A 12840-nucleotide genomic window follows, 5' to 3' on the forward strand; every position below is an offset into this window, starting at 1 on the left:
GTATATAGTAACATTGAAAAATTTAAAACGTATTCCTAAAAGTTTACAAAAACGTCAAAGTCAAAAGTTGGTCGCCGATAAGTAAACAAATATGCTTTTTTGAGGTTATGTTTATCTTTTTAACATGTTTATATTTATAAATTTATAAAAATAATATGTATCATACTTTTAAAATAAACAAATTAAGGCTTAAACCTTTTCTTAATATCATAAGTGACATAAAAAAAATACACAATGTAGATCTTAGCGATATTTCTAAAGTAGCAGTTACTAATATTCGGAAATTATTGCGACAAAAAGGGTTTCCCGTTCAGGATGGATTTACGTCTCTAACAACTAAATGTACAATATGTTTGGAAGAAAAAACCGAACAAAAGAAGACAGAAAATAAACTTTTTGTTAATAAAACAACAGGTGTGTATATTATAGTTATAATGCGCACCAAACAAATCATACAAAGGTACTAGATTATCAGGACACATAGCCCTCTTAATGTTGTCACCGATTCCTCTTGAACGATTGTACAATATAAATGGCACTAGAATTAGGTTAAGTTCCTAAAATAAGAACTGGAATGAAAAACAATGTTGATTATTTTGAATATGAAAGTTATCATATAACGAAGGTTTAGTTCATTAAAATATTTTTTCAGGTTACTTTTTGTGTCCTAAGTGCAATATACACGGAGAGTGGAATGTACTTGAAAGATTAATGAAAAAATCTAAACTGGAAGGGACTATTAAAGACTATATTGATGACTTGCAGCAGAAAATAGACAATTTTCAAAATGAATGGAAAAAGATTTTAGAAGAAACTACATCAATAATAGATTTAAGTGAAAATGAAACATTAGAACTTTTCCGTTTATTTGAATATCCAGTAAGCTAAATTTTATATGAACAAATTTTGAAATTCCTTATGCAATGACACTGATATTTTATTTATTCCACAATAGTACCATCATGAAGCAAGTAAAGTCTTATCAGATGTAAGAGTATCAGATGACCATACAGTTTTATATTTCCCTTTAAAAAACTCATTGGATAATGTAGTGGGATACCGTAAAATACAAGCAGGGAGGGAAGATGAATCTGAGAGTTGTGGTTTGTATGCAGCTGGCTTGTTCCACTGCAGAGCCAGCAGAACAAGTCGGAATGACCAAGCTATACTAGTGCCAACTATACAAGATGTCCTACATTTAGCCGCATCAAAAGTTCCAGGTACCTCCATAAACAAACTACTTAGCAGTTTAATCTGATACAAAATTTTTGGAATATGATTGGGGCGTAATAAATACTAAAATTATATTTACATTGCACTTGAATGGTTCCCATGACCCGAAATATTTCTCAGTTACTATGCTATAGTACCATATATATTATAATGAGGATATTCATGTATAAAAATAAACCAAAAATCTTACAGGTACTCTCATTTGGCTCAATAACTGTAGCCTACCACCAGTCTTGTTACCTTGTCTTGAAAACTACCAAAGGTTATGTTTATGGGGTGATTGGGACAACATGAGAGCTGTAGCTGAGAAGTTAGGAGAAGAGAGATGCAGATTTGTACGGTAAAAGTTACATATTACCATTCTACAAAGTTGTCTCACATTCTAACCCAAATATATTAAAATTGATGTTATATAATAATTAATAGTTAATGTCATATTCATCATAGTCCATAGCAAAAATTTACTCACTTCTTAGTATAGGCCACTTGTGTCTGCCAATCCTCAATGTCCTTTAGCATTAACTTTAGCTTTTATAATATGATTTAAACATCTTGCTGGCTGGCTGACTGACGTTTTTATGATGTGATCCTGACCGATTTTGGTCAAGGCAGACTACCCAACTAACCCACCCACCACTAAACCACGCAGGACATGCATAGCGCGCAAGTGTGTGCGCAAACTCAGGTGTACTCCCTCCCTCACTCACATGATCCGATGGGACGACAAATTCGAGACAAAATCGATCGACAAGACCGAATCTGACCGCAAAGAGCTCAGGCGCAGGACCAACGGCTTTAAGTTCTGTCCGTGACACGGTAGTTTAAACACTTCCAATTTCAAGACTCCTGGCTTTTACTGAGAATTTTTAGACAGAAAAATCCAATAACTTTTTACCGGCCCGATCCCATCATTAACCCAGATCGTTGGAATCTGTGTCTTTATATCTCGCCACTAAACCAATAAGGCATATATACAATTTTTGAACAACGTAATTGCTTTAGACAAGTGATTCCATGTTTACTTTTGTGATATTGTATAATTCTATGGATAATAAATAAAAGTTAAAAAAATCGTAACCAAAAGACAAACTCACTTGCCAATATATATATGAATAGTTGTGATTCCATTAGTATTTCTAAAGTACAGGAAAGTTATCCTTTATTGCGGAAAAGAAAATATTTAAGTATTTTGAAGAGTTTATTTGACTTGCGAACAGGGAAGAATGTGGCAAATACATTTTTTTTTGCAGACCCACAGACGGCTTAGTGACAGCAACTGAGGCAGCCGTCGCAAACTTATCCCTAAAGACTCTGGTCTCGGAAGCGAAACCAGCCGCCCATAGATCCATTACCACTTTCGCTGCTCTGCGAGATGACGTTTATGCTGAACTTACCAATATCGATAAGGTTACTTTAAATAAGTTTTCTTTCATTAAAGCAACTCAAGTTTTACGTAACCTATTTACCAAACCAGATGCAGGAACAGTAACTTTCTTATTAACTATTTACTAAATTATACAAATAGATTGGAATTTTGTTTTCGTAAAATTCTTAAATATGCATATTCAGATGTTTATCGACAAATTTTCGTTAGAACGTTTTAAATGTGTTCTGGACCATAGTAAAGTAAAGTATACGCTAGGTTCGGGGTGTGAAGTGGCGTCGTTTCCCGGGGCTGACACGCTTGTTAGGCGGACACCGCCGAGGGGAGCTGACCGTCCTCACCGGGCCCACGGGCTGCGGGAAAACAACGCTCTGTGCAGAAATGTCACTAGATCTCGCACAACAAGGGGTACGCTTGAGATAATAATTTAAATATGAATGTAATAATTAATTATTGTGAAACCGAACTTCTCACTATAGTTCATTAATAATTACTCTCAGTCTCTCTTATTAGAGTTGGTAGAGATCATAAGTATAAATAATGTCCATTTATGATTTACTATTTAAGCCATATGCATAGTTGCTATGTAGATTTATATTGTGATTTTAAATATTTGAATCCGAAATAAATTTATTTAAATAACTTCTGGTCTTAAGGTAACAACTTTATGGGGAAGTTTTGAGATTCGCAACTCTCGGCTAGCTCGCACGATGCTGCAGCAGTTCGCAGGCGTCCCGCTCGAGCAGAACCTTCAAGAGTTTCCCAAGTTCGCTGACGATTTTCAAAAGTTACCCATATACTACCTCGCATTTCACGGACAACAACCTATTAAAGTCGTCATGGAGGTATGACATTACTCTATTTTTTAAATAACCAATAAGTATCTCATGTTGAGCTTACAGTACACGTTGAGCCAATGTATTCAGCCGACGTTGGACTAGTGTACTTGGTCACAAATTGGGCTTACACGTTGGCGTTTATTTCATTTGGTAGTGGCCATTCCATAGTGATGGATATATGCTTCAATATACCGCTATCATCGTATTATGTTCTTATAGTTAGATTTTCTTATCTGTTCCAGTCTATTGTTATCTAAATGATTAAATGAACCAAAATGGGGTTAACTTCAAATAAGGTTCGAAGCATCATGAGTCTGCCATAAAGTTATCACATTTGTTTTATTTCTATAGTTATTATGTGATATTGTGCAGGCGGTAGAGCACGCGCGGTACATGCACGACTTGTCGCACGTGGTGGTGGACAACGTGCAGTTCATGCTGGGAGTGGGCGATGAGCGCGAGGGGGACCGCTACCTGCGCCAGGACGCTGTCATCGCCGCCTTCCGCACCTTCGCCACGGCTAGGCACTGCCACGTCACACTCGTCATGCATCCCAGGAAGGTACGTTAACGACCTGCTCTCATTGAAATAAAGACGCTCTATAATATTCAGTGCATTTAGCAATTCTTAGAGATTGTCTATAGTAGTGTGTGACCGCGTTTAGTAATACATACACCTAAAGTAACTGGACCTAAATTGCAAAACAAACTAATTTAAATGAACATATTTTTAATATAAAGCTTTTTATAATAAATTCCAGGAACGTGAAAGTGAAGATCTGTCAACCAGCTCCATTTTCGGAAGCGCCAAGGCATCCCAAGAGGCCGACAATGTTCTTATAATTCAAGTAATAAAAATGAAAAAACTACTAAGACTTTGATATCTTATATTAATTACTCATTAAACATTTTCTATTTATAGGATAAAAGACTTACAGCCGTTCGTGGAAAAAAATACTTGCAAATTGCCAAAAATCGATACAGCGGAGACCTCGGCATAGTTCCGTTAGACTTTGATAAAGACGCTCTGAGTTACCAGTCGAAAAAGAAGACGAAAAGCAAACAAGATGAACCAGACAAACTTTTAGATGAGTGTTTTGAAGAATACTCCTTAGAAGCTCATGATTCTAACAACGCTAGAACGCCAAAAAATCTGAAAAACAGAAATAAAAGCAACGATGCTGATACTTTCCTTAGTGACATTTTAAATTTAAATAGAACCAGATAGTATTAGGTCAGTGATAGTTTGTTTCATAGTTGTAACATAGATATTACATTAAATATCCTAGAAATGTTATGATTAAGCCCATCTCTGGCTCCATCACACCTAAACAGCTGGATTTGATGGAGATGATTGTGATGGAATAGAATCATTTATACTTTTTATTCACAATATGTAACCGTTTATAAATATTCCACTACAAAGCGCTCCTTGCCTGTTATTTAAGTTTTGAACCTACATATTTCGAACCTATGGTCCAGTGTTCATAGATTTTTTGTAGAAAAATATCATCCTTTTTATTTCCAAGGTAAGACAAAGTAGATATTAAGAGAAAGTGACAAAAATATTCAATCAATGATGCAATACTAATTTTGTACACATTCTTATTAATTAGAGGATTTTTATATACAACACTCCTATGTCCATGAGAGTTATGGTGACATAAACAATCAAATATTTCAATATCAAGGCTGTTTGTATATTCTGTTCTAAATTATTTATTCTAGGATTGTAACTTGATGAAAAATAACATGACGATAAACCTTATACTAATAGAGAAAGTGTATGATAGCCCATGAAACTGTTATACAACAATCAGCAGAGGAAGTAAAAATTAAAGTGTTTGAATCAATTAAAATATTTTATTTATTTAAACCACTTCATTATAATGTAGCAATGATCATTATATATTGAACTAATAATTAGTTTAGGACTTAACATTAATATCTCAATTAAATCAGAACCATGAATCTGTTAAAATAATGAGGAATGTTATGAAACACTATTATTTTTAAACTAAATTGGTTTTACTTTTTTCAAACATTAACGAAATCCCACAGTCGAGGATTTTCCTAAATATCACAATTTAGAGATTGCATTTGACAGCCCGAGATTCCCGTAATTTACAGGAAAGTATGACTCTCCGAAAATAAATTGCAATTTTTTATTAAATATAACATTTTGATTAGTTTATATAGAATAAGTATTTTTTACGTATGTTCGTGTTTTAATCAGTTCCCTTTGCAAATAGCATAAATCATTTGTGATACACAGGATGGAAAGGATTGAATCCAAAAATTAAAAAATAATATATATATTATTTGTATCTTGAGTCCCAATGGCTAGGTTATTTTCCTATTTTTATGTAAATTAAATACAATAAATATATAAATAGTAATGATGCTTAAATAAAATTTATTTTACTAGGATATGTTTTTTTTTTGGTTTTAGTAAATGACACAAGCCAATTATACAAGATGCACCAAGTAAAGATCCCAATGGTCCTATATATATGCTTGTATATTTTTTTATGGCATTGATTTATTAAAATATATATCACCTATATTGTAGATACACCATTTTTTAAATAATAAAATTATAGATTATTCTCTCTATATGTAATATATTATTTGTAATATAAGAATCTATGTTAATGTATCTTATTATCTAAAGTAATTAATATATTAAACTGCTATCAATGCATGTGCCAAGGACAAGATTTTTTGTTATAAATATGATGCATCATAATTATAAATTACATTATGAAACAATAGTAGTTGCAAAAGCACACAATATCAGCACATTACTCTTATCTGCTGCATATTGCAAGTTAATAGTCTAATGGCCTACGACCGATATTATGACGAGAGAAAATAATCACTCCCAATTCACAACATGCTATCTGTTTGTTTTGGTATATATTGTTAACAATAAGATATGATTCATTTATTGAAATGGCTATTCAGAACGTCAACCAACGATGTATCACTGGTTCTATCTTGTCTCCTTTTGCACTTAGGGCAAGGTAAGTTCTCATTCAGACACTTTGAATGAAAGACACTTGAACATTCGTCACATCTGTAAGTAGAGCTAGTCTCAAAAGGGTATAGTATTTTAGGATCTCGACAAACTTCACATATAAAACCTTTTTGACTACAAAGCCAACAATCAAGTACATGAGATTTTGCAAATTGTACTACTTTCTCAAGTTGTAAGGCCAGTGAACCATTTGGAATTTGTGCCAAATCAGATATTGTGTATGTATGGAGATGATCATATAAATACTCTCTGGGCCAAACTCGTTTCTGCAATTCTTCAATGACTGGTTCTCGGCAGGTGAATATATAAGCTCGTAGAAAATTAAGTTGAATTCTTAATTCTTGCAACTGAGCCATATCTGAAACTCCAGAGTAAATCTTTGGATTTAGTTTTTTCATGTCTATCCATGGATGGTGCTGAAATTCTAATAAAAATAGGGCTGACTTCTTTGACACTGGATATCTTTTGAAATCCCAATTGTGAATGACCCGAGATGGTATAATGAAAACATTAGGGTCCATACAATTGGAACAGTAGTATTCACCAGTGTAGCCACACACTTTTGCTTTAGAAATGGTACTGCCCAATAAATCTTGACAAGTCTTGCATTGATAATTTTGATAATCAAGACCCTTTTCACGTGACAATGTCCCCAATTGTTTTACCATTTTCTGCAACTCTTGAGGAGTGAAAGACCCAGTTGTTGAGTTTGGCACTACTTCAAAATCTAATCCCTGTAATGTAGGATCATCAGGAAGAGCTGTTTCTGTCTTCACCTCACAGAACTCATTGTCGTCTGGTGTTAATTTTAACTCTTTATGAATATCTTTCATAATATCTCTCAAATTTGGAGTGTTTGATATTGTTTCACTATAAGTATTTGAGTTATCAATAAGTGATGATAGGCTTTTTATTTCTGGTGTTTTTATCATACTGCTTCCATGTGATGAATTTGAATTCATTGATGTATTCAGTTCATCTTGACCATCATTGGACCATCCTTTTCCACTCAATGAGTTTCCTGTTACAATTGCATCAGATGTTGTTATAAATTCTCCCGAGTCTACAGATGAGGAATAAATCTGCCCAGAGTCTACTGGCTCTTGGCTTGTTGCAGGCTGTTCTATGTGGATTGAACTCGTAGCAGGTTCTGTTTCTGTTTCTATGTCCTTTTTACTCTCTTTATTATCTTCTGTACTTTTCTGCTTGTTCTGTATCTCATTTGTATCTTTAGAAAGTATAAACTTCAAAGCTTCATCCTCACTTAAAGATAACATTCTCCCCAAACCTGTAATACTTGAGGTATGAGATGGAGTTGTTGCCACTTTTGGTTTAGATTCATCGCATAAAGTGCTGGCCACATCTAATCCTGCAGTGATTGGCGCTACTCTCATTGTAGGAACCCAAATGCCAGCTTGCATTAATACTTGATCTGGCCAATTATTTAATAAACTAGAATTTATAGGTAAATTAAATTGGACACAGGTTTCCAAGCCCTGAACTAGTTGTTGTGCTACTTCTAGTATTTCTGTATCACAAACGAAAGCTGTTCTGTTATAAAATGGTTTCACTGCTGATATGTTTTTTAATAATGTGGACATATAGGATGACAATAAACATTCGTTGAGAGCGATCCTAAGCCATGATCGACATTGGCCTATTTCGGTGTTAATCTGTGGCAAGGACGAAATTTGATCAATGTTTTGCCTATGTGATAAAACAAGTATGAGAGGCCAAAAACTTGATTGAGGACGGTAGTCGGGATCGCCAGATATAACATTTTTAGCTTTTCTTAAAAAAGTATCTTTCAAACCATGAAGGAAAACAGCTTCCAAAGCCATACACAAGGTATTCGTTGAATCTGTAGAACCTAGAACACTATGAAAGTTTTCTTCAAATTGACTGTTGTATTGGATGTCTTTCACGCACTCTGATAAGTTATTTATAAGAGACTCCTTGAGGATTGTATCGCGACTGCGAATAGCGAAGCTTGATGTAACATTCTTAAAAAACGACATGTTAAAAAACTACTTATAAAGAGCTTTAAAAGAAAGAATGTTTCAAAAAACAATACACTTTATTGATAACTCCGCAGTATGAAACTGCTTATTTATCGTTGATAACACAATTAACACTTATAATAATAAAAAATATTAGTACGGAATGTCAATGTCAATTGTCAAATTAATAGTGAGCTTTGAATCTGTGAGACGTGAGTAGTTGTAACTTTCAGGCAATAGAAATACAATACAATAATAAAGATTAAGCAATAAAAAAGTCTTTCTATTGCTTTCTTAACTGCACTAATTGTGATTAATTTGTACCGTAAAACTTTAATATGCTATAAATTGTAATACTAATAAATGTTGCAAACATTAAATAACATTGTTCGCATTGTAATCTAGTGTCTATGATCCTGATATTTTTGTCTAAATTCTCTTTATATCACTTACCTATTTTCAATTTCAATTTATGATTGTCAAACTGAAATTTGTAGCTACGTTACAATAATTAAATTAGTTTCATAATAGTTGTATGTATATAAAACTATCATTTATTTAAATTAATACATGAATTGCTTAATTTTATACTGCATAATACGACAGTTTTCTCAACATATAAATTTAGTTTTCTTTTTAACATCACACAAATAAATTAAAATTGGGTATAACACCGATAAAGTTATTATCATTTTGATTTAAATTGCTTTGAAGGCATGATTTACGTGCTCTATTTATTGCTGTTATATGCTTCAAGCTACCGATATACGAATGCTGAACAAAATCCTTACTTTCAAAAAAATGGTCAAGGTATATAGTTTGTTTTTAAAAATATTATTTTTCATACATATATTGTAAATCGTAAAAAATACATTTGACTTGCAGAATTACTTTTATGTCGAAAATGTGGCGCCGATGTAGCCGATTCCAACTATTTAATTAGTAAACATAGCCCAGGAGCACAGAAAATCGAGAAACAAAACTTATTTGGCAAACAAAATATTACAGTTCAGACATTAATCAATCCTTTTGGTGTTAAGTTTGATATTGTTACAGCTGAAAAAGCAAGATGTAAAAATATAGGACCAGTAAGTAAACTTTAGTTAAGATTTAAAGCAATGTAAAGAATATATTATTATATGAAAAACAATGACTTTAAAATAAGTTAATGTCAAAGATGTATTGATTGATGACTCTCACATAGTATATACATACATGTTTTATAAGGATTCATTTTTATTAAATATTATTAAATCTTCAGCGGCAAGGAGCCGACTCATGGTTTCCTGGGTATACATGGAATATTTGTACCTGTCCTCATTGTGGACAACATTTAGGATGGTCTTTTGAAAGTTCTGGTGCAAAGGCTGTTGAAAACAATGAAAGTATTCATTTGTTTCATGGGTTAATATTAAGTAACATTCTTGGAGAAAATTGTAAGTAACCTTTAATATAAGTTATACTATGTTTGAATATGTTATTTAATAACATTATCTTTTGTTTCAGTTACAGACTCACTTATAATGATGCCAAAAATGTATAAAATGTAAAATTAAATTATAACAGCGGAAATGTGATAAGTTAAAAATTGTTCAGGACTGAATAAATCAATGTGAAACATTATAAATAATAAAAGTGTACATAAAAACAAAAACTGTTTTGTTATCATAAAGAAAATTTATTCTCACTAACTCAAAGTAACAAAAATAGTTTTAGAAATATTAGATGATTTGCAAGTAACTTAGTTCTAACCATTCCTATGAGCTAAAAGTTAATACCAAATCAATGAGCTGTGAATTTTGTTAATAGAATTTTAATTTAAACATGTGAAATTCAATTAAACTTACCAATCTTGACATTGCAAGTAATTATAATGATACTGTATTTATTATACAAAACAAAATAGTCAATAGTTCCTTAAAACTAAATGTTATTTTATTTACATTTAGAACTTATTAGCAAGTTTTATGTGGTTGCAAATCTTTGATGTAGGGTTTGTTGTGTAGCAGCTGGGGTAGGAGCAAAATTAACACCACTTGGTGCTTCCGAGTTTGTTATAGGTGCACCATAAGTTTTACCCTGGATAGCTGCAATTTCTTTTTGAAGTTTTGGATTAAGTATTTGCTTATTTACAAACTTCCGTCCTATTCCACGGTTAGATCCTCTTCCACGACCTCTTCCTCTAGACTGATTTGATCGTCTACTAGAATTGGATTGATTAGATCTGTTTGATCCGACTGATTTAACACTGCCAGGTCCTCTTCTTGTGTTGTATCCACCAAAATCATTAGTTAATTTGGTAAGACTTTGTTTATTCAAATAGCCTGCATTACCAACACTATTCCTGCGTCTTTTGGCAAAGTCATTAGCTACACTAACGGTTAATTGTGAAGCCGAATTTAGTGAATTGTTTCTAGAGCGTGTAAAAGTCTGTGACTTTATTATGCTATTTTGTATAAAGTTTTGACGTTCTTGTAAGATTTGGTCAGACCTTAAGCCCACAGAGCTGTATCGATTTCTAGTGGTAAGACCACGACCCCGTTTAGAAATTCCTCTCTTGGCCACTGCTAAAGGCTTAAAGGTATTATTCCCTCCACCACCTCTTCGGCTGTTTAATCCAAGTCTGCTATGAACATTACCTTGTGCTGGCTGATTGTAATTTAAACGCCGGAATCTTGTTTGAGGTCCTCCTATCCAAATAGAAGTAAACAAAATATTATATACATTCAAAATTACCGGTATTTAAATTAAACTATGGTTAAAACATTTAAAGCCATTTTACCTCTATTTCCTCTGTTTGAGCGCACTAGGGCTGGCATATCATTTTGAAATACTGCATTTTCTAGCCCTGCCCTTGCTTTTGGAGTCAAACTTCGTAACTGAGAGCGAGAACGTGAAGCAGATCTGGTTCTAGGGTAGGAGAAGCGTCTTTGTCGGGATTTTGATCTTGTCCGTGACTCCGAACGTCCACGTGACTGTGATCTGCCTCTGGGTCCACGAGACCGAGAGCGGGATCGACCCTGCCTGTTATTACTTCCGCCCCGTGACTGTGATCTCCCTCGGTCTGAACCTCCTCCGCGACCTATGCGCCCTCTACGACCACCGCGGCCACCACCACGTCCTCTTACGTTTCCACCACCTCGTCCCCGAACTCGGCTAGTTCTGTTTTTATTCTGCTTGATAATATCATCTAAAACATTTTAACAATTGAAATATGTCAAACCATATGTTACTACATACTCTATTTTAAATTCAGGCGTCATTCACAACCGAAGCTAATATTGACACTTAGTTTTTACTTTTAAATCATATAGTTAAGACTAAATGAACCATTTAACTGGAAAACTATTAATAACAATTATACAAGGTCTGAGTTTACGGTCTCTCTGATTTTCCAGCTATCTAAATTTATAACAAACAAATAAATTGCTTACCAAGTGACATATTTACAGAGTCACTCATTTTATTGCTTATAGAAATTTAAAAAAGTCGGTGATATAATATGAACTAAACAATATGTTTTTATTTAGGTTTTAGATTATAAATTGCTTAAAACAAATAAAATATTACAATTTTCACTTTCCGCCTAAAATAGTCATCGGCTTATCCAAAATCGGATACAGAAACAGATCATACAGATACACAAAAAGACACACTATTACAGAGTAAAAATTTTTTTAATAATCTATAAGATGATAACCGCTTGTAGAATATTGTATTTTTAGAACCAGAAGTAGGAATTACTAAAAGAAAAAAAAACAAATAAGCTAACCTCTACAACAATGACCTTTAATTTACAATAACAATCAATTTACCACAAAAGATAAAAAAAACATTTAATTTACAAGACAAATAACCATCAACGCTACACAGTCAATCTGATAATCGCGATCCAATCTGTCTGCCGCCAAAAACTCCCGCCCTTTTTTTTTTTTTAAAAGTGTATTTGTTTGACTTGACGCAGATGTCGCTCGGCTAAGATGTTTATTCCAACACGGCCTCTCCTGACGGTGCGCCGTCCTCGGGCACCCACACTGTCTCTTGATTGCTGATTAGATTCGCAGAAGGCCCGGCTATAGCGACATCCACGATCTCATCGTCATCACAGGCATCTGTCGAAAAGAATTTATTAAAAATAAACGAAATAGAAAAATATTTGCCTAATCTTTCATTCATCACACTTATGCGGCCCTCTTTCACTCAGCCATTATCTATTTCGTCAATCACACTAATTAAGCACGTGATAAACACACAAACATAAAACTTATTGGACAGAAACGCAAGTCCTTGGCAGAGGCAGTATTACGCGATGCCCATTTAACTTTACCTTTGGGCAGAGGCAGTA

General features: G+C 33.6%; 4 protein-coding genes across 4 annotated transcripts; 2 read left to right on the forward strand and 2 right to left on the reverse strand.

Annotated features, from left to right (window-relative positions):
- The first annotated feature begins 79 nt into the window (after positions 1-79).
- Positions 80-5308, forward strand: LOC125071071 (mitochondrial DNA helicase). Its single transcript, XM_047681156.1, has 10 exons — positions 80-414; positions 653-879; positions 956-1220; positions 1426-1573; positions 2484-2640; positions 2876-3025; positions 3274-3462; positions 3829-4017; positions 4217-4303; positions 4378-5308. The coding sequence occupies exons 1-10, from the start codon at positions 156-158 to the stop codon at positions 4681-4683; spliced, it is 1977 nt and encodes a 658-aa protein (XP_047537112.1). The 5' UTR covers positions 80-155; the 3' UTR covers positions 4684-5308.
- A 553-nt stretch (positions 5309-5861) lies between these two features.
- On the reverse strand, positions 5862-8657 carry LOC125071077 (run domain Beclin-1-interacting and cysteine-rich domain-containing protein-like). The gene has a single exon (XM_047681169.1). The coding sequence runs from the start codon at positions 8511-8513 to the stop codon at positions 6399-6401; it is 2115 nt and encodes a 704-aa protein (XP_047537125.1). The 5' UTR covers positions 8514-8657; the 3' UTR covers positions 5862-6398.
- Positions 8658-8981: 324 nt separating this feature from the next.
- Positions 8982-10144, forward strand: LOC125075229 (protein cereblon-like). The gene is made up of 4 exons (XM_047686926.1): positions 8982-9305; positions 9381-9583; positions 9757-9931; positions 10002-10144. Exons 1-4 carry the CDS (start codon positions 9212-9214, stop codon positions 10043-10045), a joined length of 516 nt encoding a protein of 171 aa, XP_047542882.1. The 5' UTR covers positions 8982-9211; the 3' UTR covers positions 10046-10144.
- Positions 10145-10295: 151 nt separating this feature from the next.
- On the reverse strand, positions 10296-12128 carry LOC125075219 (serine/arginine repetitive matrix protein 2-like). The gene is made up of 3 exons (XM_047686914.1): positions 11930-12128; positions 11278-11685; positions 10296-11185 (listed from the first exon to the last, which is right to left on the reverse strand). Exons 1-3 carry the CDS (start codon positions 11955-11957, stop codon positions 10461-10463), a joined length of 1161 nt encoding a protein of 386 aa, XP_047542870.1. The 5' UTR covers positions 11958-12128; the 3' UTR covers positions 10296-10460.
- Positions 12129-12840: the final 712 nt, after the last annotated feature.

This window comes from Vanessa atalanta, chromosome 2 (genome assembly GCF_905147765.1).
Source record: "Vanessa atalanta chromosome 2, ilVanAtal1.2, whole genome shotgun sequence".
NCBI classification, from domain to species: domain Eukaryota; kingdom Metazoa; phylum Arthropoda; class Insecta; order Lepidoptera; family Nymphalidae; genus Vanessa; species Vanessa atalanta.